General features: G+C 35.3%; 1 protein-coding gene across 4 annotated transcripts in view; it reads left to right on the top strand.

The window, feature by feature from the left end:
• The window catches only part of HMCN1 (hemicentin 1), a 446669-nt gene that overhangs the window by 177463 nt on the left and 242651 nt on the right, over nt 1-26555 (top strand). For 3 of the 4 annotated variants that reach the window (XM_024256979.3, XM_002809691.5, XM_024256990.3), the window contains exons 7-11: nt 3861-3981; nt 4888-5151; nt 6572-6716; nt 10055-10176; nt 15092-15367. In XM_024256979.3, coding sequence (XP_024112747.2) covers nt 3861-3981; nt 4888-5151; nt 6572-6716; nt 10055-10176; nt 15092-15367 — 928 coding nt within the window. Of the gene's footprint in view, nt 1-3860; nt 3982-4887; nt 5152-6571; nt 6717-10054; nt 10177-15091; nt 15368-26555 lie in introns of those variants that run through there. The other variant, XM_054550269.2, reaches the window with a different exon arrangement.

Raw genomic sequence — 26555 nt, 5'->3', positions numbered from 1 at the left:
AAAGAATACTTTACCAGCTATCTAGGTATCCTTCAATCTAATCAAGCTGATACCTAATTTTAACTATCACATCTAGTATAACCTCATCTTTGCCAAAACGTGACCTTACCTCACATCTGCTCACACTGCAGCAGCCTGGGTATTCCTGACTCAGACCCCTTCACAACTTAATGAATGTGATACTACTCACTTAGAGGAGTAATGTGGCTCATTATGTACGTTTAGAAATTTTATGAATAAATTGACTTTGAAACACAACTCTTCCTGGCTCAGATAAATCCTGTTCAACATCTAATATCTAGAAAGTTTCCTGTTATGCTCTGAGCCTGAATGCTGCTGCTGCTAGATTTCCCTCTTCTTATCTACAGAAGCCATGAGGTTAGGGTAACTCTCCAGGAGTAATACTTCAAGACATTCTGTGGTGGAAAGGTGCTTTTTGGAGCCATATTCTAATTTTAATATAACCCACAGGATGAATCTAGATGATATAAAAGACCAAATAGAAAGATATTAAGACAGCAATTTTGGCCTCACTAATTTTAGGACATATATATATATATATATATATATATATATAATTTTAATACATTTATAAAAAATTTATTAAAATGGCTAACATAATTTGGAAGAGAAGGGAAGGGAAAGAAATGTGGCTGGACCTCCTCTTTGCTTCACTCAGTTACAGAATTAGCTTAATTTTCTTTGCACCTCCAAGGCCTTCATGTCATTTAGTTCTCCTCTAACCCCCACAGGTTCATAACTCATGAGACTCCAAAGTCTTCTCCCAACACTCCTGCAGTTTCCTAAAAGCTTTCTTGCTTATGTTCTCATTGCCTTCTGATTATTTGTGTTGATTATACCGTTTTGTACTTTGATGCAGGGCAAAACTCAGGCCCTTCAAAATATCACAAGAAATGTATCAATAGCAAGCATTTTGTGAATTTGGTAGATTTACTTGTAGATTTGGGGGCTATGTCATAAAGCACCTTGTACTTTTCATGCTCTTTCCTTGGCCACCACCCCCTTGCCTCCCCATTACGTTTCTCTGCTTCTTTCCTCTGAATAGTCCCGGAAGTTCCATATAACTCTCCTCCTATTGTGTAAAGCAGTTCAGCATATTTCAACATTTACCCTCAAACAAGCATAATTAAATTCATTGAGATCATCATAAGAAACGCATGGGGTAGCTGTAGAGTTTTGTTTCTGGAGCTTCACCAAGTTCAGACTCCAGCTTTGCCACCTGCTGTATCTGTTACTTTGAGCAAGTCACTTAACCTCTCTGATCCATGAAGTGAAGATGATAATAATACTCTCTCACAGGTACTTTTGTGAGGATTAAAAGTGAGAATTTGTATAAAAAATTAAGCTTTATATATAGTGTGCATTTTGTGCACGTTAGTGCTTTTTTCTCCTCCCTTTTCCATTTATTGGTGGGTTATACCCTCATTATACATAAAACCTGTTTGTTTCTATTACACAATATTTTTAAAGGGGGCTTGGATAAGAAAGAGGTGAAAACAATAGCTTACTTTAATAGATATCAAACTATTGGCACTTTCTCATGAAGAAATTTATGTGGTGTTTAGTGTTCCTAAAATACTGTTCAAGTATTAGAATTCTTTTAAGAGATAATTAAATAATGATAAATGCATGAATTAACGTCAGAGGCTATTTTAATACTAAAGTATTTTAAAAACTTTAAATTAGCTCATTTTTTTCTTTTTATTGTGTATTTAAACCACAATGTTAGTTTATTTAGGATGTCCTTTGTTTCTGTTACCCTGGTTAGCCCAGAGTTGGATTAATTGCATATAAAAACGGACTCACTTGAAGATATCTTTTATTTACAAACACTTAAATTCATCGAAGACATTCCTACTGTCTACAGTATAGTATAGACACATGAAATTAAGATATTTTGTTAGTTATTACTTTTCATATTTTATCGGAGCAAAACACTCTTCATATTTGCTCAGAGAATAGTAGATCTATATTCTTACTTTTGCATACTTTATTACTTGGTGTGGTCTTTGAAGGATCAAAGTTAATTTGTATTACATTAATTTTATATAATTTATAAGGGGCTCCCTCTTCATCAAATCTGCTTTAACATGTTATTTAGTAATAGAGGTTAATATATTTTCAAACACTTGTTTAATTTCTGTTTTTATTCACTCAGCTATTAAGTACCACATTTTTAAAAACCACCTTTGTTAGTTGATTTATGCACAGAACACTTGGCAGATGATTAGCACTTGATAGCAGTCATTTGGCAAATTACGTGTCATATTTGCCCTTAGTAACCTCAACAGCTGTTTCATCATAAGGGACTTTCTGAGGAGCAAGGCAACTAACAGTAATATATGATGTTAGTGAAAAAATAAAAATTAACTCATTGTAATATCAAGCATTCTGATTGACTTACCTGAAATTAGTAGGTAATAGTGTCTTCACTAAAGCTCTACATTATCTAAAGAAATTGACATTAGAATTACCAAAGTTTTATATCACCCTTTAGGAAATCCCTGATTTAAAATTGAGCCATGATCCATAGTTCCCTTTTTTAATTTATTATGTGGAATTCATAACACATATTCTCTGAGAAACAATGGAATAAGGGTGGTACTAAGATCCCTACACTTACACATACAATCTTTTGCAACTTCTATGCAAATGAGCCATAGTAACTAGCTGCATCATTTATGCTAAGAATGTAGCAACAGCTTTCATGATGATGGGTTTTTTTCTTCTTTCTCCCCTTCATTTTACTACCCATTGAGTTCTTGAGATTCTGCTCAATGAGGAAGAAACGTGGTAGCAACAGGGACAGATCTTCTCTTCCTTCTTCTCCACATTGCTAAATAACAAGGAATTGCAGTGATTCAGGGAATATTGCGTAGTTTGCACAGCTCTGGAAGTGGCCCGCTGGTAACCATGGTGTGTGAATTCATCTGGCTGTCCACCAGATTAAAATGTATATACACAAATCTGGCTCTCTACCAGATTAAAATATATATATACTTCCAGTGCACTCTGTCATTGCTATAATACCTCAATATGTGCCTTCTCAGTGTTGAGTTTGAGATTGATAATTGGTACATTAGTGTTATGTGAATTTTTTCTTTCACTCCCATCTCCTACTTCTACTTAAATGCTGGAATTATGTGGCCATTTTATTTTGAGACAGAAACTTGGTAATCTATGCAATAAAATAATAGTGAACTCTTGTTCATAAGTCTTAGGTGGTTTTTGAAATGCAAATTCCTAGACTGCCCTGACCTAATATTCTGATTCAGTAAATCTGGGCTGGAGCTAAGGACTTTGTATTTTTAATAAATGCTGAGTACCTTTGCTAGAACACTGCTGAGCTGAGGATGCCAGGTTGCCAAAATCTGAAAATGGTCAGCTCTATTGCTTGCACTGGCTGTAATGTCCTACAGGCAAAGAAGAAAGAAATATTTTCTAGAATTGAACCTGGATGTATTTGTGGAAGAAGATTTCAATATTTGCTAAACATCTACTGTGTTAACAATATACCAAAACAAAGATCCATACCCTCATGGAGCTTTTACAGATTTATTTCCAGCCCATTCACTAGTGACTAAACACTTGTATCTTTTATCATTAGGCATGAAACATATTACTGAATCGGTTTTTAGAGCTGTCCCCATGAGGTATGTATTACAAAACTTGCCTTTAAAATATAGAATCATAGTTAGGTTGAGAACATCAGATCAGAGCCTCAGTTTTTGGACATCGATCCTAATTAAATATTGTGCAGTTTCCCATACTGGCGAGGGTTGCATATGACCAGCATACTGGATCAACCGCTGACCAGGTTTGTCATTAAACATTTTCAGACCTCAAGCAGTGGAAGGCACTCTGTTCGCATTACTGGCCTCAGTACTATTGATTTCCGAGCTGGCTTTTCTCGAAAGCCCACCCTAGACTTCAAAAAAACAGTCAGCAGACCAGTGCAAGGTTTGTATGTGCATATTATTTAAATTAACATAATAGATATCCAAATGAAAAATATTTCTCAGACTGTCTATAATTTTATAATTTTGTAGTATTCAATAAAATTGAGAAGCATAGCTTTAAAAGTGACTGTTCTCTTGGCCTAATCACTTTCTCAAAGCATAATCCCAAGACCACTGATGTCAAAATCACTCAGGATGCTTGTTAAAAATTAAGATTCCTGGACCCCACTCCAGAACTCCTGAATTAGAACCATGGAAGGTAGGGCCCAGGAATATGTACTTTAGTGAGCACTTCAGTTTATTCTTACACTTACTAAATTTTGAGAATTACTAACTCAGATCTTGAGATTTTTTTTCTTACCGAAATCTATAAATTACCTATTATCAAGGTAAAATGTGTGTATATAGCTGAAAAATTAAACATGTCACATATCACTGTATTTCAAAGATAAAATTATTGATTTTTAAACCTTTTCCTCCTCTGATTTTATTCATACATTAAGATTTATAGTTTTCTAGCTGAAAAGAAGCTTAACTATAATGTAACAGTTAAAATTTGGGGGAGGTTATTGTTCATTTATTTTTATTGCTGCATTTACTGGAAAGATACAAAATAATTTATCTTTAAAAGTATTCATGTGATCAAACATTATATAACAATTTTCACAATTCTAATTTTTTTTACATGTAAACATGGTTAAAATACTATAAAAGTAATTTCTTAGGATTTCCTAAGTTTCTCTGGTCATGCATAAACTGTCTTTTATATAGAAACAATTCTGCAACTGATCCAGAAATTGTAGGCATCCTTATGGTACTCATATATTATTATCATGCAAATACTTATTTGATATATAACTTCAATTGCATGTTTCTTGTAAATGATAACAAAATCTTTCTCTTGTAGGAATACCTACCTATGTGCTGCTCAATACTTCTGGAATTTCCGCTCCAGCTAGAATAGATCTTCTTGAGCTTTTGAGTATCTCAGGAAGTTCTCTTAAGACTATTCCTGTTAAATATTACCCAGATCGAAAACCTTATGGCATATGGAATATTTCTGACTTTGTACCACCAAATGAAGCTTTCTTTCTCAAAGTAACAGGCTACGATAAGGATGATTACCTCTTCCAGAGAGTATCAAGTGTTTCCTTTTCTAGTATTGTCCCAGGTGAGACATCATTTTATTCAACATTGAAATATTGACAGTTTAAGGAGGTGATGGTTGTCCCATAGGTAAATAACAGACTATCAAACAAAGAATAATGTCTTCATATTGTTACTGCATCACCAAATTGATGGACATTTACATGTAGGGTAACACAGTTTTCTTAGCTGTTAAATAGCACATCCAAAGTTTCATGTTAAGTCTCACTGCTTGCAGATCTGAGAATTTTGATTAGTCAGTGTAAGAGCTGGAACTGGAAAATTCTGGTGCTATCTTTCCCCCTGAAAAACCCTGGCACATATATTTGCTTAAACTATCTAAATTGGCTAAATGTTTATATACCATTGTCAGAAACTTTCTGCTCCATAGATGGTAGTTCATAGTAAACAACAGGTGATCACTGCCTTTATTTGTCTAGTTGGTTAGTTAGCTAGTTAATTGTACATTTGGTACTATGTAGAGAAGAGATTACAGATTAGATGTTATTTGGAAGCATCAGGTAGCATTTCAGCTTAGCTGTACTTGAGCTATTTTTGAAGGCTCATGACTGAACTCTGACCCAATCTTTTTTTTTGGTTTTTGGTTTTTGGTTTTTGGTTTTTGGTTTTTTTTGAGACGGAGTCTCGCTCTGTTGCCCAGGCTGGAGTGCAGTGGCGCGATCTCGGCTCACTGCAAGCTCAGCCTCCCGGGTTCACATAATTCTCCTGCCTCAGCCTCCCGAGTAGCTGGGACTACAGGCACCCGCCACCTTGCCCAGCTAGTGGACTGATAAAGATATAGGATTGTTTATAAAACTGTACTATTAGTACTATTAGTGCTATTAGGTAGAGGGACAAAAATTTATCATTTATACATAAGATAGTGATTTGGGAAATTTAGGAACAATTCTATAGCTATTGTTTAATAGTTGTAGAGTGGTGAGAATAGAACCAACCTCAATATTTCCTCATATACGATATTCAAATTTGGCTTAGCCCCTAATTTGAATGCTACAAAATCTGATGGATTCTTAAAAGTCATTTTTTACATTTATTTTGGAAAAACAATTTGATTCTGAGATACATGAGTTCTTATGTTTTTGAAATAAAAACATATTCTAAAATTGATATATTATTGCTTATTTGGTAGTATTTTTTCTATCTTGGTGGTACAAAAAAATACTATGTCTTAAAAACTATGGAGTCTTAGATTCAATGAATACTATAGTAAGGGGCTCATAAAGATATCCAGAAATCAACCAGCTTTGAACAAATAAAGATAGAAAAAGTAATTTTTAGTGATCTGGGTTAATTGGAATGCAGAGGATTTACTGGAATAATTTAAGTATAAAGATTTTGAATGGATTAAGAGGCAGTACTTAACATCATTGTGACCTTCTTGCTTAAATTTTTTGTTTGTATTTTTGTTTTTGTTTTTTTTCTAGGTGCTCCCAAAGTTACGATGCCTGAGAAAACCCCAGGATACTATCTGCAGCCAGGCCAGATTCCCTGCTCTGTTGACAGTCTTTTGCCCTTTACCTTGAGCTTTGTCAGAAATGGAGTTACACTTGGAGTAGCCCAGTATTTGAAGTAGGTACATGTTTCTGTCAGTAATAAGATTCAGCATTTAACATATAAATATAAATATACTATAATTGCAATGTACTTTTTCACTGCAAATTCTTACTTGCTACATAGTCTGGAATATAGCAGTGAACAAAGTGGACACAAATCTGTGCCATTGTGGAGCTTATATTGTCATAGAGGGAGACAGTAAACAGAAGATAAATATAATAATATAATAAATTCTGGAACATATTCAAATGTTGACTCATGTGTTATAGAATCTGAATCTTTTGTAATTTGAGGGTCTGTTATTAAGACAAATACAGAATTATGAAAATGACGTTAAGTACAAAGTCTTGAAAGGAGACCTTGCAAATGAGAGGTCCTGAAGCTTTAGCTTTATTGGCTTCATGGTAAAAGTGTTTCTGAATCTGATTTAAAGTGTTATGATAAGTTAATCTGGTAAGTGTAGAGCGGGTTAGTTGGGTTGAATAATGCTGGTAGGTGGAGTGGATGTAGCATTGGCCAATTTGAAATCCTAAAATTCAGAGTAAGGGGCATTGGAGCAAAGACATAAAGATGCCAAGAAAGATGATCAAAAAGGTATCCAGAGAAGAGTATTCAAACACCAGGAAGAGCAAGTGCAAATGCATGAAGGCTGGAGTGGACTGGGCATGTGGGAAAGACAGACAGGAGGAGGCCAGTATGGCTGAAGCCCGTTGAGCCAGGAGGAGAAGAGCAGCAGAGAAGGTCAGAGAGGCATGGCCTGTGCTGCAGGTGGGTGACAGGTGGGTCACAGCAGGTGTGGCACCTGCATATAACAATCAGCAGGAGTAGGCTAGAGGGCACCAACTTTTCCTTGTGAAGTTGGGTAACTTTTTTAGACAAATACAAGTAATTTCATGATAAAAACTAAGTAAACCTTGAAAACTGGGGAAAAATGATTTCTGGAAAGTGTTGCCTTTTAACTTACTGTGAAACAACATTTGGGGAAAATCTCTAGGAATTATTTTTTTATCAGACTTTTATACTGTTAATTCAATATCAACATAACTTCCGTAAGATGTTAAATGTTTGACAGTCTCAGCTTATACAATCGCTTTATGGGGAGTCATTTTAATCAAAAACTTATGGCAGGAATATTCATCATAACTAGGACATCTCTTAAAGATTAAACTGTGTTATTTCCTGCCCCTTACATAGTATATCTTAATGATTTATTTAGCTGTGTATTTAATAACCAGCAACATAATTGACTAGGATATAAAATGATGAAGCTACATAACTAACTGGTGAAATCAAATAATTCTGTTTTATGTTTAAACAGTAACATTTTTCAAAGATACTTGAGATTCTTTAGAAACATTAATTCATTAATTCCACACAATTCCTGGGAGGTAAGCCATGAGAATTCTTTTTCTCATTTTTCCAGCTCTGTGGCCCAAAGATATGACATGCTTTGCTGACATGTATCAAGCTCTTTGGATGTGACAAGTTAGAGACAAAATTAGGCATGAGTGATGATAGACTGATACTCGAATCCTGATTCACTCTCATGTCCCTGCCCTAGATTTCCTAATAACATGAAACATGTGACTTAATGTTTGTTTATGTCAGTCACTTTGGTCACCAGGGGATGTAAGAGAGAATCCGTTGCATTAGCAGCAGGGTGCATTTTTATTTGACGTGTTCTTTTCCCTATTCCAAAGTCTACCCTTCAAAACTTTTTTTATTATGTACACATAGTGCTTAATGTCAACTGAGAAGGCTCCATGGAAAAGAGAATTATTTTCATGTAACATTTCATCATCAAGAAAGGAACAAGTATAACTGTAAAGAACATTCTACAGGCATTTAGTAAACTGGTTGTATGTCTTTGGACAAATTACTTGTCCTTTCTGTATCTTAACTTTCTCATTTTTAAAAAGGGATTTAGAACTCAAAGAATCATCAGTTTCTGTTCTAAAATTTCCATCAATCTGTTTTTGATGAATTCTAATGTATGCTCAGCTTTTAAGTAGGCACTGAAGAAAACACCAACGATGTACATATTCCAAACCCCTACCTTGCTGAAACTTACCAGTACCTCCTAGATGATGACATTTACAAATTTGTGCTTAGATACTCCTGTTAAGCATCGAAGATACAGCTTACATGATCAGTGTGGTATGGAGTCAAGCAGTATTCTGCTTTTATTCTGAAAGTGACAAGAAGAACCACTGGCATGTTGTGCCTACAGAATTGAAAGGAAGCAATGTTTAACTAAAGTGAATTTTCTCAGCTACTAAAACATATGGATCAATGACCTTGCTTTGTTTCTCACTTTCCTAAGGCACAGAAACTTGTTTTAACTCTTTCTTACAAACCCTAGTTGTACCAAATACGAGTTAAGAGCTCAGTAAGTTCTTCATGGTTTTTTGATGGTAAGTATGGTGTGTTTGGATGGGGAGAGATCTGGAGATAGCACCATAAGGTATTATATTTTATACCACTTTCAGAATTCAGTGGTAAGTCTCTTGACTGCAGTGGGCTTTTTACCTTATCTATATCTTGATTTTTTTAAAGGTTATAAGTAGCTGTAGATGATACAGGAAAAAATTATGAAAACATTTTTGACATTTCAGCTACACTTTAAAACAGGATAATGCCTATTTTTGTAGATCATTGAGCTCTTTGAAACAGATTAAATATCCATTACTAAGATACTTCCAGAAAATGAGAAATAATTTGAACAGTGTTAGAGGACAAAGAATAAATATTTATTAAATGAATGAATACATAATATAGTAGAGGGATTTTTTTAACCTACATGATAGAGTTTAACTATAAAACTGATCATTTGTTTTCATTTCTCATTGTGTATGTAGGTTGAACGATAAATGGCCTATCACCCCATGTGGAGCTTATCTAAAAGAAAGTTAAGGAGAATTTATCTTCTTAGAATCAAAAAGTAGATTTCCTACCTTCAAATTTGTGTATTGCCTAATTAAATTGCTTTGTCTAAGATTCCTACTGACATGACCAAAAACTGGAAAAAATAAAAGCAGGAGGATTAATGAGTATTTCTTTGCCAGCTCTGTTATCTTATATTTTGACATAGCTAGAAAATATTTCTCTAAATAAATTTTCAATCTCTATAATTATTGTTTATGTTGTGTCTTTTGCTCAGAGTAGAAAAGCCTCATTTTCTAGTAAAATATAAATGGTGTGTCATTTTAAGTTAAAAAGAACTCTGCAGTTTTATCAATTTATTTTCTTTACATTGTTCTTTTGAATGAAACTTCAAAAGAAATAGTGAACCATTGCTTTCAACTTGGTCTTATTTTATAGTAACTAAAAGTTTTCCATTTTCTTACCTCCAGAGAATCTGCCAGTGTGAATTTAGATATTGAAAAGGTCACTTTGTCTGAAAAAGGTTTCTATGAATGCATCGCTGTCAGCAGTGCAGGTACTGGACGGGCACAGACATTTTTTGACGTTTCAGGTAATTACCACTAATTTCTTTGCAGTTGCCCAAGTATTAATGCACCTATGGAAATGGGATGTTTGTTAACCAGTTTGTGTTTATACAATTGTCTTTAGGATTATTTTATTATTGTCTATCTCTCCACTGAGTTGAGAACTCAAATCCTGGCTTCACCATGTATCAGATACATGACTCTCCTTGGGCTAATTGTTTAAGAACTCAATGCCTTGGTTTCCCTAACTATAAAAAAAAAGCATAATAACAAGAACGGTCTCATGGGGAAACTGTGAGGATTAAATGATATGTAATATATGCAAGGCACTTAGAAGAGAGCCTGCCACATAGAAGCACTTAATAGACATTAGTGATTATTATTATTGTTATTATCATTATTGTCAGGGATTAATGAATAGTTTTTGAAATGATCATATAGCATTTTCCCATGAGAAAATAAAGTTTAAGTGAAGGATCTATTCTAATCAATACAAGGTTAAATGTTCCCTTTTCCTCTTCCACATTCATAATGAGCAGAGCACTTTTATGAATAGATTCTGACATTTAAATTGAAGATAATAATGAAAATGATTACATTCTAAGAACACAGGACCTCAGTGGCTACAATATTCGCACTAAGATGGGCAGAAGTAATGCTAATTATTTTACATTCAGATAGTATGTTTCCTATGAATAGATGGGAGATATAGTTCATATTATTTTATATACATTAAAGTGAAAAAAATAATTTTTCCTCTCACATAATTTTTAGGGGAAAAAAGACTACCATCTATAATCAATGATCAGGATTAAGCCATTTACTCGGCGTTTATCTATAATTGGAAACTTTGTTTTGGCTGAATGATTTTCTACCTGCCTTGTGGACTAGTATTGCTATGTGTTTAACTGTAACCTATTCTGACCTATATATTGCTGCTGTTGAATTTATTACAATGTCTGTATTGCTTTTAGTGCTGGTGTGCATTTTCTTCAGACAATTTAAGACAAAGGAAGCTTATAATTATAGGCATATCGTATATTTAGAAGTCTAGGATTTGTTGTTTGCTATCAGTAAGTTCAAGGTGAAACTTAAAGCAGAAGCATGCAAGTCAGACAAGCATATTCTTCTTGCAGTTAAACTATTTGTATTCTCTTACTGCTAGAAAAATAAAGTTTGTCTTCTGAAACAATTTAGCAAGTTGAGATACATCACAAACTATTCATTTTTTCATGTCCAGTAATTATGAAAAGCACTGGAGTCATGTCAACATTCCTCAGCTTCTGGGAAAACAAACACTTGAACACTTGAGTATTTTTCCCAGCAATACTTTTTAGGAGAAGGACAACAGGGAAAGAGGTTTGAGTGAGTTGATTCAGACATCTTGCATAAATAACTGGGGAGTGCCAGGAAGAACTTGTGAACTGTCATGAATTGGGCTTGAAGGTGTCAGGAACTTCCATATGTGTATTCTACACATACCTTTCTAGTAGCCATCTGTAATCTGTGCCACCCAGGCAATGGAATAACTAGGAAATTGTACTGTGCCCGAGCTGATTTTCAGGAATTGTTTTCCACTCAGTCGATTTAAAAAGAATAGGGCAGAAATGGTGATGGCAAGGGCAATGATTATAACAGCAGAAGTCAAAAGTGAGTGCCCCTTTGAACTTGAAAGAGTGGACATTTTTTTCTGGGTTAGCTGTTGCTTACACCAGTCTTTGAGCTCCACCCACTTCTGAATTTCACTTAGTCTAGGCTGAGGTCCCAATTCAGCCACCCCACTATAACTACTTATTAGCACACTGGAATCAGGTGCAAATTCACAGGATAATAAGATCTTATATGTTTTAAAGGGGTATTAGGAAACAAAGCATTATTTAATATTAATATTCTCATGCCATTATGGATATTATTTTATTTTATAAAGTCAAGGAACACCCAAGAGCAGTTTAAAGAAAAGCCCAAGTTCTACCAATATGTCGCCTCAAATTTTGCCAGCACTTTTTTTCTAGTTGACATATTTGAGGACTTTCGGTTCAACTGAAATGTTGGTTATTGGGTTATTGATTGTTTTAAATGCACAACAGGTGTAGAAAGCATTGTTCTTCTCTTTTATTGAATATAAACACATAGAATCTAATGAATAAAACTGCAGAAGCATGAAAAACTTATTCTTTTCATTACATTTGGTAGTTTAGTTTGATACTAAGTTATATTAATTATCTGTACTGAATTGTTTTACTAACACAATGACCTTCACCCAATACACACACACACACACACACACACACACACACACACACACATACACACAGTACTAAAATTCTGAGTTTAGGTAAAATTCTGAAGAGAGAAAACTTGTCAAGGGCATGTCAGTGACAGGAAACCTTAAATTAATATTACAGAATATTCTTTTAGAAAGGCTAAGATTTGGAAATAATCTTACACCACCTTATCATTTGATAGCTAAAGAAACAGAACCCAGAGAAAGCAAGTGACCCATTTATGATCAAATGGGTAGATAGGTAGTAAGATGTAGATTCCTGGCCTCCTCATTCTCAGTCTCATGGTCTTTACTTAATGTCCCAAGCCTATGCTTCTCACCTTTCCTCCCTCATTATTGAGGTTTCCTTTCTGCTAGCCTAATCGTAGCCTGCTTTCACTCAGGAATGGCTGCCCTTTGTACTCCTAGAACAGGTTATTTCTGATAATCTGTAATCTTGGCCTCCTTCACAAACTGCTATAATTCTCCCTCATCCCTCCCCTATTCCTACTAAATTTATTCACATATGCCTAAATATTTCAATGTGTATAATATTTATTGTCTTGAGGTATTTATGCAGTGGTGGTGTCGTATGCCATTATTTCAAATTTCATCCGCTCATGTGTGTTATTAGAAAGTTGGCATGTACTTATTTGAATTTATATTCGAAGAGGAACTAGAATCCGGGGTGGAGGTTGCATGCAAGAGGGTTTTTGGAGAGTTCTCTAGGGAAAAGCACCTGTAAGGGGATGAAGGAAGTGTAAGAAGAGGAACTGTTCTACAGTTGCAGCAAGGGCCTACAGGCAGCTCTGGAGCTGGGAGGGCCCTGAATTGAGCCAGGAGAGCTGGGTCTTTCTTCCTTCATTAAGAAGTAATTGGATGTGGGCAGCACTGGAAAGGGGGACTCTAAGCTTCAGCATGTTTGTTTCATAGGGATCTGAGAGCTAGAAGGAGTCTTTATGATAAAGTAATCATCTTATTTTTCAGATAGAAAAACTGAACTGTTAATATCACTAAATTGGCTTATCTAAAGTCACACAACTAATTAGGGGTAGAACTAGGTGGCCTATTATTACCAAATTTAGCAAATTAAAAACACAGGATGCCCAGTTAAATTTGAATATCACATATGTGTGACCCAAATATTGCACGAGGCATATTTGTACTAAAATATTATTGTATTTGTATCTTAAATTCAGATTTAACAAAGTGTCCTCCTGCATTTTACCTGTGAACCCTAGCCAGACTCCAATCAAAGCTTCCTTTGTCCTGTATTCTTTCCAATGGATTCACTAGCTATTTTCATAAGATATTAAAAAAAAATAACAAAATAATTAAACATTATTTTTATAATTTAAAATAGCATATACTACTTAGAAATAGTTTGGAAAACAATGATAAATATAACAAAATATGGAAAACACACATATTATATCACTCAGAGATAACTGCTGTGGTTTTGGTATATTTGTTTCCAGTCTTCATTCTAGGCTTATAGGCTTATGATATTAATCTGCACTCATATATAGTTTTAAATAGCACAGGGATAAAGTTTGATCTTGAATATTTGACACACTTTCATATTAAACTAAAACAGACACATGAATTTCTAGCTAGCATAGATCACTGCAGTTTTTATTGTTGCATTATTTATAATGTATTGCTACAGGAGATCATTTTAAAGCATTTAAGCAGAGAGAGCTTTGGAGAGAGAATTTAGATTCACTCTCAAAACTAACTAGAGCTAACACAGGAACAGAAAACCAAACACCGCATATTTTCACTCATAAGTGGGAGTTGAACGATGAGAACACATGGACACAGGGAGGGCAACATCACACACCAGGGCCTGTTGGGGGGTGGGGGGCGAGGGGAGGGAACTTAGAGGACAGGTCAATAGGTGCAGCAAACCACCATGGCACATGTATACCTATGTGACAAACCTGCACATTCTGCACAGGTACCCCGGAACTTAAAGTAAAATAATAAAAAGAACCAACTAACTAGAGAAACATGTGATTCTCTGCAGAAATGTTGGTTAAATATTTAATTAGTAATTGGCCTTTGACCATATCTGAAACACATGTGTCACTCAATGCCTTTTGTGTATATGGCTCTATGTGTACAATTAATGGTCTGTTCCTACTGTTCACCTGAACTTCATAAATCAAACTGTTCCCCATTTCTGCTTGAACATTTATCTTACTCTTCTGTTGTCCTGTTTTGTTAATGAGACTGTAACCCCCCTTAAAGATGATACTGTCATTTTCATGTCTACTATCCTTTGTGTACTATTTTCTTTACAACGCTAAATACATATTTTTAAAATCTAAAAGTTCGCAAATGCTGCTTTCATCAATAAAAACTTTGCCTCATTTCACAATCCTCAATCAGTCAAGTTATACTCTTTTGCCACGCCTCTTTGACTCTCATGTCTATAATTTATAGATTTGGCTTGAGTATCCTTTGGTAAGTAAATGTGTACTACTTTCTAAAGCATCCTTTAAGTGGTAATTTTGAGGGGGCTCATAGACATATGCATCAATCGAGTAAGTTCTGTTGCACTGCATCTTTCCTACTGGATGTTCAGTACATACTTATTCCGTTTTTAAACCACATCTGTAAGTGAGCAAAATGGCTTTTAGGTCTCTTGATTTGAATTTTTTGATTTCACACAGAGCCCCCTCCAGTCATCCAAGTGCCTAGCAATGTTACAGTCACTCCTGGAGAGAGAGCAGTTTTAACATGCCTCATCATCAGTGCAGTGGATTACAATCTAACCTGGCAGAGGAATGACAGAGATGTCAGACTGGCAGAGCCAGCGAGAATTAGGACCTTGGCTAATCTGTCATTGGAGCTAAAGAGTGTGAAATTCAACGATGCTGGAGAGTATCATTGTATGGTTTCTAGTGAAGGTGGATCATCAGCCGCTTCAGTTTTCCTCACAGTGCAAGGTACAGTGCTTTGGTAACTTCTGAATTATGACATCTTTCTGTCCTCTTTTTTTAAAATTTTTGTCCTCCCAAGTTGGCTATCTGAGAGTGAGAGTATCTACCCAAATAATTACCATTTTGAGTGATAGAATGCTTAACATACTCAGTGGTCTACGGCCAACAAAACTGGAAACTATCACTAACAAATAGGTAACTTTAATACAATCACAGCTAATCATAGTAGTTAAAGATGTTTATTTTAAAACAATATAAAAATTGTCTCTGGATAAATTAATAGTTTTAAATTCTTTAATCCATCTTGTGGGTTTTTTAAAAAAATACTAATTTTATTAATAATTGGTCAAAAAACAATTTCTTCCCAATTTAAGTACTGTATTTTTGCATACATAACTAATTTACCTTTTATTGTTCAATTGTTTAGTAATTTCTCACTAATACCTTTAAAATAAAGGTTTAAGATGCTTCTCATCTTGGTGAAATTTTATTGAAACATAAGCAGAGTTGTTTTTAACCTTGTCTTACACACACGTACACACACGAGTGCCTGTTGAAAATAAGCTAATTGTGAGCCAATTTTGAATTATGTATACATTGACTACTATATGTTCCAATAGTTGAAAACAGGTTTATGAGCAATGTGGTTAATGGCTACTAAATATATATTGTTCAGGACCATGAAATGATGATCAGAAACCACTCCAAAGTTTCTCTTTCAGTGGAAACATATTTGCTTCTAAATGTCTATAGACTAGCATTGTCTAGTCTTAATGTAATGTACAAATTACTGTTGGCGGTTTTTCGCTGTTAAGCTGAAAGGTTCAGTTGCTGCCTCAGCAGAATATTTTATTTCAGTTCCTTGATGTGGGAGACTGATTGCATCAGAATTGTGTCTAGCTATTTGATTGTGGTATTAGAAACAACTTTATAACATGCCTGAAGTAACACTCTCAGGTGACTTTTTAGCAAGGTTACCTAAGAAAATGACCATTCAGTTTCAAGGCTAAATCTTAGAATGTTATTAATGACAGAAAAGCGAAACTACCATGAGAATTAACAAAATGGTTGACATCTGATTATAGTTTTCTCCTTGGTAGTTGAAATATATGCTGCAATCAGAATGTGTGTCTTTTGTTAGTTGATCTGGGGAGTCATCTAGGGAAATGTTGCTTTTGTAAATGATTCACCACATTTCCACATGAAACTGCCTAGATAATATGAGTCAATCCAAGTTCTAGCAACTTGGGTTACTAGAACTCTGGAACTATTTTACCAAACTGATTGTTTCAGATAAAATAAGTGCTAATTGACTTCTGAAATTTGATTTTGGTTCTTTATTTGAAGTCCCTTAGAATGAGATTGTAAAATAAAATCAGAGCCTTCCTTGTTTCTCCACGTTAACGTTATAGTCCATAATTTTTCTATTTAGTGCATTACAGCAGTGATTCTCAAACTTCCATGAGTAAAGAATTACCCAAGGACTTTTTTAAAAATGCAGATTTCTAACCCCACATCAAGAGATTCTGTTTCCATAGGTCTAGTGTGTGGCCTGGGAATCTGCATTTCAACAGACTTCTCAAGTAGTTCCATGGACATTTTCTGAAAACAGCATATACATCCACTCTACAGAATGAACCATATGATCTAGAAATGTGTATCTTTAAGGGAAGCTCTTGACTCTTTTCTTGCTGGTAAAATAAAGCCATTATTATCCAACAATTTTAAAAAGTGCTGAGGTAAGATGTTATATAATACACAAAACATAAATATAAAAAACATATGACAGTACATTATTACTGGGTAATCTGTATTAGTGGTGTAAATCTGTCTAGAGGTGTTATTTTATGGCCTGTCTAGTTGGCCTTGAGTTTGAAGGGCCAATTTTGATGATAAAGGATATTTCAAAAATCTAACAAAAATATAGTCTAGAATTGATAATACTGCTTAGTAACAATAAGAGACTTTTGCTAATTGTGGCTATCTAAATGTATTATTTTATGGTTGAATGTACTATTGAAAAGCTATGGGTATTTGATGAAGTAAACTGCCATACCTAGAGGTAAAGTTTATGATAATATAAGAGCTGATAAACTATTGACATTAAATCTTACATTACAAATTAATTTCACTTTAATGCAATTAAATCTTTTTAAAAGCAGAAATAACAAATAGTTTTAGAAAACTTAAAAGACAGAATAATACTTGGATTGAATACATACTTTAGGAATAGTTTTCTTGTTTAAAGGAGAATCAGTAGCTTAATTCACAGCCTCATTTATGTTGTTATGCTTCCACTGGTATGTTTGGGAACTAGTTCTATCTGGAATATTTTTAAGAGTTAAAAATCTAGATTTTACAAGTTTTTTGTAGTAATTTTACAAAATATAATTAGCAAGAATTTTCTTCTTTAAGATAGTATATGTCTAATATTGCAGCCGTTCTTTACCTGACAATAAATTATATATCAAGACTTCAAAAAGACAAAGCTAAAGAATACTAAAAACTAGCAGCAATTAACAGCAGCAAAAATCCTAGGAGGAATTTTATATGTATTACATATAAATATTTTTTATTATGTAAATATGTATGTAGAATATTTATCTATATTTTAAGATCACTGGAATGAAAATCTTGACAGTGCTCCATCCTTTCTCTGTTCACATGAAAGTAGGAAATATCTTTGTCCCTGTTTCATAGTTTGCTCCAAAAAGAAAATGTTACTCTTTGAAGAAGCCAGAATGCTATTTTCTCATAGTCATTAATAGCTCTAACCATCCAAATTAGGAAACTAGCAGGACAGAAAATGAACAGGCAACCTGGTTCCAGATAGAAAATTGTAACCTTGGATATATGTAACTTGGGATGTATGTTTTCCACCAATGAAAATATTTGAAAGCAAGAGAAACATTGATATGAGTGTCAGTTAGGAATTTTAGAAACAGTTGGTAGCAGAGGGGAGCATCACATCTCAGCCAAAAGAGCTCCATAGATGAGGACTGGGCAAGGAGCCATGTACATCAGACTCTCACTCAGCTGCAGAGCTGAAAAGGGGGTTCAGCTCCTCCAGAACAGAAGCAGAGTGAGAATGAAGTCAAGTCCATCCAAACACTTTGTTAAAAGACACTAGTTTTGGATGAGTGTCACCTCATTTGAAGATGAATAAACAGAAAACTATCAAAATAAATAAAACAGTGGAGGGAAAATGAAGCATAGGACTTAAGTAGAAATACTGAGGAACAAAACAAGGCGGTCAGGGAATACTTAGAAGAAATGGATGCTTTGAAAGCAGCTTATTCTAGAGACTAGGGGAAAAAATATTTGGTTTGCCCATTGTCTTTCAAAAAGACTTCAATTCTTTTAGATGACAGTGTATATTCATATGGTATCTTAGTCTGTTTTTTGCTGCTATAACAGAATACCCGAGACTGGGTAATTTATAATGAAGAGAAATTTATTGGCTCACAGTGCTGAAGACTGGGAAGTCCAAGATCAAGACTGGGGCATCTAGTGAAGGCCTTCCTCCTGCATCATCACATGGTGGAAGGCAGAAAGACAAAGAGAGCAGGAGAGCAAATCTACTCCTGTGAGCTTTTTTTATAAGGGTATTAATGTTTTCATGTGGGCAGAGACCCAAACATCTCCCATGAGGCCTCATCTCCCAACGCTGTTGCATTGGAGATTAAGTTTTCAGCACACAAATTCAGGGAGACACATTCAAACCATAATATAAGGCAAGAACTGGCTAAGACAAAAGGACAATAATAAGTGGAATGGGCTGGATGCAGTGGCTCACGCCTGTAATCCCAGCACTTTGGGAGGCCGAGATGGGCAGATCATGAGGTCAGGAGATTGAGACCATCCTGGCTAACATGATGAAACCCTATCTCTACTAAAAATACCAAAAATTAGCCAGGCATGGTGGCACACATCTGTAGTCCCAGCTACTTGGGCGGCTGAGGCAGGAGAATCGCTTGAACTTGGGAGGCGGAGGTTGCTGTGAGTCGAGATCGCACCTCTGCACTCCAGCTTGGGCAACAGAGCGAGACTCCATCTCAACAATAATAATAATAAAAATAATAATAGTAATAATAATAAGTGGAATGGAAGAAGTCAGAAAAGATTTGATTTTAAAAATGCAATATTTTAGTGCAAATATGTAGTAGAGGCACTAAAGAGGAGAATTTATACGACATAAAAAGTCATGGATGTGGTCCATAAATTTGAGAAGTCTTTCAGAATATTGAAAATAACTAACAGTTGAATAATATGATTTTTTAAGTGGAAATTAAAAACAGAAGTTTAATCTAAAATTTATAGGAGTTTAGGGAACAAAGACGATTGAAACCAAAGAAACAGTCCAAGATATAATTGAAGAAAACTGTTCTAGGGAGAAAAAGTTGTCTTGAGTGAATAGATTAACCAAGGTAAATGAAGGGAGAACTTCATCTAGACACATCCTGGCTGAATTTGATATTACTAGTAGGAAGAATCTGCTCATTCCCCATAAGCATATGACTAAACCCATTGTAAACAGAAAGATAAAATCAGATTTGTGTCTGACTTCTTATGCTAAAAGCTAGAAGATAATTGCAGTGGATATTTGTTATAGTTTTGCTTTTAGTGTCTGAATACTTTCCCTAATTCGTTTAGGAATTATTCATTATCTTGGTGGGAAGCAGAAAACAAGTGAGGTCAGATAATTCATTTTCCTTATTCCCTAGATCACATGACCCACAGCCAGCCACTCATATGCTCCCAGTGGGACTTTGACTCTTGCCAAGACCATGAACCCTTAACAAATTCCAATTTTTGGCAGCATCATGGAATTTAGAGTCCAACAGCAGAAGCAAATGTCCCAGTGGCCCTTCACCATCACTTTAACAGACTGTTATTGGCTGTGTTCTCAGTGGTCTAGCCACACCATTTCTACCTGATATCCAGTTTCCTTTTGATTCTGTACCTCAAAAAAAATTTTTCCCAATGAATTCCTTTTCTGCTTAAGTCAGCCAGCCTGGTTTCTGTTATTTGCAATTGAGAATTCCAACTGACACAATAATAAGATGCAAGTAGTTTTGAAAAAAAAAGGAATCCAAGAATTTAATCTAGTTAAGTTGTCTTTCCTATAAAAAAGCCATCAAAAGGACATTCTCAAGTATTCAAGGGTTCAGGAAAAATACCAAACATATAGCTTTCTTAAAATGATTTATTAAAAATGCAGCTTAACTGCTTGAAGTAGATCTTAAAAAGAAAAACAAAAAAATCAAAATTGGAGAGGCCATGGTATGAAGAACTGGTGAACTTCCCTCAGTGGCTATTATCAGGCTCATTACCAACTCATCAAAAAAGCTTTGGGAAGCAAAGCTAACCTCAGAAACTATGGCCGTTTGAATCGGCCACACTGATGAGCATGTGAGAATGTGAATGAACTGATATGCTTACTTCATTATGAGAATTCCTTACCACGAGGATAATGGTATAATTAGACACAGGAAATTCCCCAGGAAAGGAATCCCCTCAAGCAGGGTTTACCACAAGACTCAGAAGTCCAGCTATGCAAACAAACAAATGGAAGCCAACACTGCTATGCTAGGAGAAAAAAGATAACCAGATTGATATATACAAAACGTGTACATGATTGTTTGGGGGCAACAGAACTATAAGTGACTTTTTGACTTGTAGTTTTTTTGTTTTTCTTTTTTAAGATCAAATTCAGGCAGTTAATTTGCATTTTTCATAAATCATTTCATACTTTTCTGTACTTGAAAAATTACTTAAATGGATTATTTTTAAACTTTGTGTAAATAGGATTTAAATTTTCTTAAATGCTCACGTTAATTTTATTAGAGGGTTGAATTATGTATGAGTAATTTCTTCTCTTTGTTTTCTAGATATCGAGAATGTGCCTTATCACTTTCATATATAAAACAATTGAAAAAATAAAAGACAGTTTAAAAATAAGAAATAACTAAGAACACAAATTATCAAATAATGCCTCTCAAAAAGAAAAGCAACAGCACTTAAGATAAAAATAGATTTTAGGTCAATTTATAAGGTGCAGCGCACCAGCATGGCACATGTATACATATGTAACTTACCTGCACATTGCGCACATGTACCATAAAACCTAAAGTATAATAATAATAATAAAAGAAAAAAAATAAAAAAAAATAAAAAAAAAGAAGAAACATCTCCTATCTGCTTTATATAAATGGAAGTATAGATTATAAAGTAAGGATCTAGTGATATATTCCCTTAAATATTAAAAATTTGAGTTCTAAAAAGTTTATTTGAGAGAAAATAATTCTTCCCAAGGTTTATTTGTAGGCAGCTCTAGTTCTGTTAGGTATAAAGATATGACAACAGTTTCACCACTGCATGTTGAGTGGTGTAAATTCTTTTCAGTAGAGTGGTAAAAGTGCTTTTTTAGTACAAATAACTGAGGTATGGTATCAGCTTATGCCACAAAATTATTGCTTTTTAAAATGACTTAAAGCTTATTTAAATATATTATCTTAACAGTAAGAGAAACTAACACTTTATGTAAACATAAAATAAGATGATACTCAGCATGCTGTGGTGGCATCTCTTACTAACTTTAGCTTTCATGTATTAATACTTTGATTTTCTTTGTCATGTTCCATTTCACTTATTAAAAAAAAAAAAACCATCATGGCTAAGTTTTCTTCTCCCATAGAATAATCTATGAACTGCTTCACTTCTAGAGATGGATCTATTTTAACTTGCTTGTGCAGGATATGTTTTAATTCTGGTTACTAATGAGCTAGTCTCTCTGAGTTGCTGTTTTCATATGTAGAAAAAGATAGACCTTCTTTCTCTTTGGCTGTTTTCTTCCATCTTTGTGCAAACTTGGCCTTTGCCCTCAAAGAATATTATAGCACACTCCCAAATCATGATTGGGGCAGAACTTAACTTTAATAAAATTCTATTGACAGAGAAGTTTACTTTTGAGAAGGCTGGCTAATGTGATTTATTTCCTACAGTTGCTAGTCATCTAGAAGCTTCTTTAATCAAGCTACATATTTTTCTTCTCTGAATACTTTTTTTTTTTTTGAGACGGAGTCTCGCTCTTGTTGCCCAGGCTGGAGTGCAATGGCACGATCTTGGCTCACCCCAGCCTCTACCTCCCAGGTTCAAGCTATTCTCCTGCCTCAGCCTCCTCAGTAGCTGGGATTACAGGCATGTGCCACCACGTCAGCTAATTTTGTATTTTTAGTAGAGATGGGGTTTCTCCATGTTGGTCAGGCTAGTCTCAAACTCCCGACCTCAGGTGATCTGCCTGCCTTGGCCTCCCAAAGTATGTATTTTTAGTAGAGACGGGGTTTCACCATGCTGGCCAGGCTCATCTCGAGCTCCTGACCTCATGATCTGCCCGCCTCGGCCTCCTAAAGTGCTGAGATTACAGGTGTGAGCCACTGCACCTGGCCCTCTGAATACTTTTTAAAGAGTATGAGATGTATTTAAAAATGGTAAGTTCATGGAATTTACTTTAAGACCATTAGTGTTGAGATGACCTCGCTTGGCCTTCAGAATGGATTACTTATAACTATTTCACTTGTTGGGAGGTTTATCTCATGTCTATAACATGTCAGAAGTTATTCTACATATTTTAAAAATCTATGTGGTACCTAACAAGCATCCACCACATGGAGTTATTTCTAAATTAAAAAGTGTCATAAAGCAGTCAAACTTAAAATGTTAAGTTAGAACATCTGACTGTACAAACATTCATATTTGAAAGCTTAAGGATATGGAATTTTGTAGGACTGTGTTACAGAGTAAGTCCTTTAAATTCTTTCTGAACCAAAATGAGGTCTATGAAAAGGAATAAATGCAGAATTTCAACTGATAACTAAATTAGATTTTCTTAAGGAAAAATTTGGTGTTCACTTAATTTCTCTGCCAAATGTAATCTACTGTCTCCATGGTTAGAGGCAAGTTTCTGTTACAAAACATTCCAATTTCATGCAATAAAATATATGAATGAATATCATGTTTCAGTTACTTTTGCCTTTCATCCAAGGAATCTATGTACTATAAAGATGTTAGAGCACTTTAATTTTAGATGAAAAGAATGATCTCTCTAAAACTTAAAGAAGAGAAATATTAAAGTGTCTTTAAATAGAACTTATAAGGAAAGACTAAAGAATTAGACTTATTTAGATTATAAAAGACAAAAAAGGACTGGGTGCAGTGGCTCATGCCTGTAATCTCAGCACTTTGGGAGGCAAGACGGGCAGATCACTTGAGGTCAGGAGTTCGCGACCAGCCTGACAACATGGTGAAACTCCATCTCTACTAAAAATACAAAAATTAGCCAGGCGTGGTGGCACATGCCTGTAATCCCAGCTACTGGGGAGGATGAGGCGGGAGAATCACTTAAACCCAGGAGGCGGAGGTTGTAGTGAGCCGAGATCACGCCACTACACTCCAGCCTGGGCCACAGAGTGAGACTCCATCTCAAAAAAAAAAAAATTCAAAAAAGAAAAAAAGGATATGAATGACTTAATAAGTAATTCAAGTATATAAGAAAATTGTTATAAAGAAGTGATACACTGTGGACATTTTAATTTTCAGCAAAAATAGACCATGTGAATATGTGTATTCAGCCAAGTCTGATGGCTTTAAGTGAGCTAGTGGAAAAGATGTCTAGGTGTTGGAGAGGTTAAATGATAGAATGCAGTAGCAGGGAAAACGATACTCCTTTCTCAATGTATTGACTGCTGGGAAGAGAGGTCAAATGAGCAATTAGCAAACATATCAACCCACTGAATTATTTAAAGAAAGCTACCAACTAACTTTTTTAAAATTTTGGGAGTTCATAGCGTACTTTACTTCATCTAATCCTCACAGACGGCTGTTATTTACTATGGTCAATTTCAATTTACAGCGCTTCTAAATGTGTAAATTTCTTTTTCCACACCAACAACCAAATCTCCAACTCTCTAGGCCCCAACTGGGTGTCTATTAATTTAATTCAATTTGGAAATCAACTCATTTAGCATGAGACCCCACAGGTTAAGGGCTTAATCCCACAAAACTGCACCTACTTTAAATGCCAATCCCAAGCCCTGAGCTTCCTATACTTCTGATCAAGCAGGTATAAATCAAGAGTCCCCATAACCACTTATTCAGGTTCAATAATTTGCTAGAATGGCTGACAGAACTCAAGAGGCATTTTATTTACTTTTTTTTTTTTAAATAAAGGATACTGCAAGAGGGGGAAAAAAGCTGTTTTTCCCTCTACTCACATACCACTCAATACAACATTTCTGACATAGGATGTTTACCAGTTTATTAATGAGGATATCATCATAAAGGACACAGAGAAGCAGCCAGAGGAAGAGATACATAAGACAGGGTCTTAGAAGGATCTGGATGGCAGGAGCTTCTGTCCCCATGGAGTTGGAATGTGCTACTCTCCTGGCACATAAGTAAAGTGTTTCCCTGAGCTCCGAGAGCCACTCTACAAATTGATTGAACCTGACAAGGCGGTTGTGGGAACTCTTGATTTACAGCTGGTTGGTCAGAAGTATAGGTGACAAACTATGACTTATGATTGGTATCTGAAATGGAGGCACTTCACTCCTTGTGGGACTGAGCCCTTAACCTGTGGGATCTGATGCTATCTCCAGGTAGATAGTGTCAGAACTGAATTAAATTAGAAGATACACAACCGTTGTCTGCTGTAGAATTGCTTGGTGTGTAAGGAAATACCCCCATACATCTGGTGTCAGAAATATTCTGTTGAGTGGTATTAGAGTAGAGAGAAAAAATAGTTTTTTCCTTCCTTGTAGATATGACTCAGGTACAGTCAAATGGAAGTCGTGCATTGTACAAAGTATACGGGAGGTGGGCAGCATGGAACTTTCATGCCCTCTTCAGCCATTACACCCTCCCAGCACCTCAATGTGTTCAACAGCCCAGAAGCTCTCTGAAGCCCATAGTTTAGTGTTTTTATAGAAGTTCCATTATGTAGGTAGGATTAAATCATTGACCATTTGGTTATTAACTCAATATCTAGCTTCAGTGTCCTACCCAGAGGTGAGGTGATGGGGATGAAATTTCCAACCCTGTAACCCTTCATCTTTCTGGTGACCAGCACCCATCCTAATGCTATCTAAGAACCCACCATCCCCCAGTCATCATTTATTAACATACAAAAAGACACTCATCACTCAGGAGATTCCAAGGGTTTTAGGAACTCTGCAAGGAACCAGGACAAAGACCAGATATATGTTTTTTATATCACAAGATCACATTATTGCCCCAAGGAAATAGAATCTCTGAAGGATTAGCGACTTTTCGTAGATTACAAAGCCAGCAAGTGGCAGAGTACATATCTGAGCTAGTTATTTCCATTATTCTGCATTGTATACAGAAGTTTCTAGATATGCTATTAACAGCTCTAAAGAACAGGTAGATAAAGGAAAGTGGAAAAAAAAAAAAGAAAAGGAATGAAGTGTTCTTGGGTATTAACAGATAAGTGAGAGTACTTACCAAAAACCCTATGTTCTCACTTATAAGTGCAAGCTAAGCTGTGAGTACACAAAGACATACAGAAGGATAAGATTGACTTTGAAGACTCAGAAGGGAGAGGGTAGGAGAGAGGCTAGAGATAAAAACACTCAGGTGATGGGTGCACTAAAATGTCAGAATTTACCACTGTATAATTCATCCATGTAACAGAGATCCACTTGTACCCAAAAAAATATTGAAGTAAAACTTAATTAAAAATAGAAAAGCTACAAAGTGGGTGCATGTCCCTATCTTGTGAGTAAAGAAAATGGAAATGACAGCATTGTGTGTAATCACAGCTCAATTTTAATTCCCTACCACCCTTACTCCTCCTTTCTCTAGAGCTTTATAGAATGGACCAGGTATATGGCAACAGTTTGGTGAATCCTTTGGCTTAAATTGTCGTAGAGTAGCTGCTAAGGAGAGTTCTGGAGGAGAGGGAGCTGTAAATATGCTACCCAAACAAGCACGCAGAGAAAATATAAGATGACTCGACAGTATACTCCATTAAGTCAGAGCTAGATTTTATTCAGTTTTGTGTCTTCAGTGTGTAACATAATACTTAGTACCCAATATTGCATGCAGTGCATGTCTGTGGGAAGACAATGAGAAGCAGGGTGTTTAGGCATAAGAACTTTTGCAAGTATGGAAGCTA

The sequence above is a fragment of the Pongo abelii genome, chromosome 1 (assembly GCF_028885655.2).
Source record: "Pongo abelii isolate AG06213 chromosome 1, NHGRI_mPonAbe1-v2.0_pri, whole genome shotgun sequence".
Taxonomy (NCBI): Eukaryota; Metazoa; Chordata; class Mammalia; order Primates; family Hominidae; genus Pongo; species Pongo abelii.
Note: the sequence above shows the minus strand (reverse complement) of the source record. Positions and strands in the feature narration are given on the sequence as shown.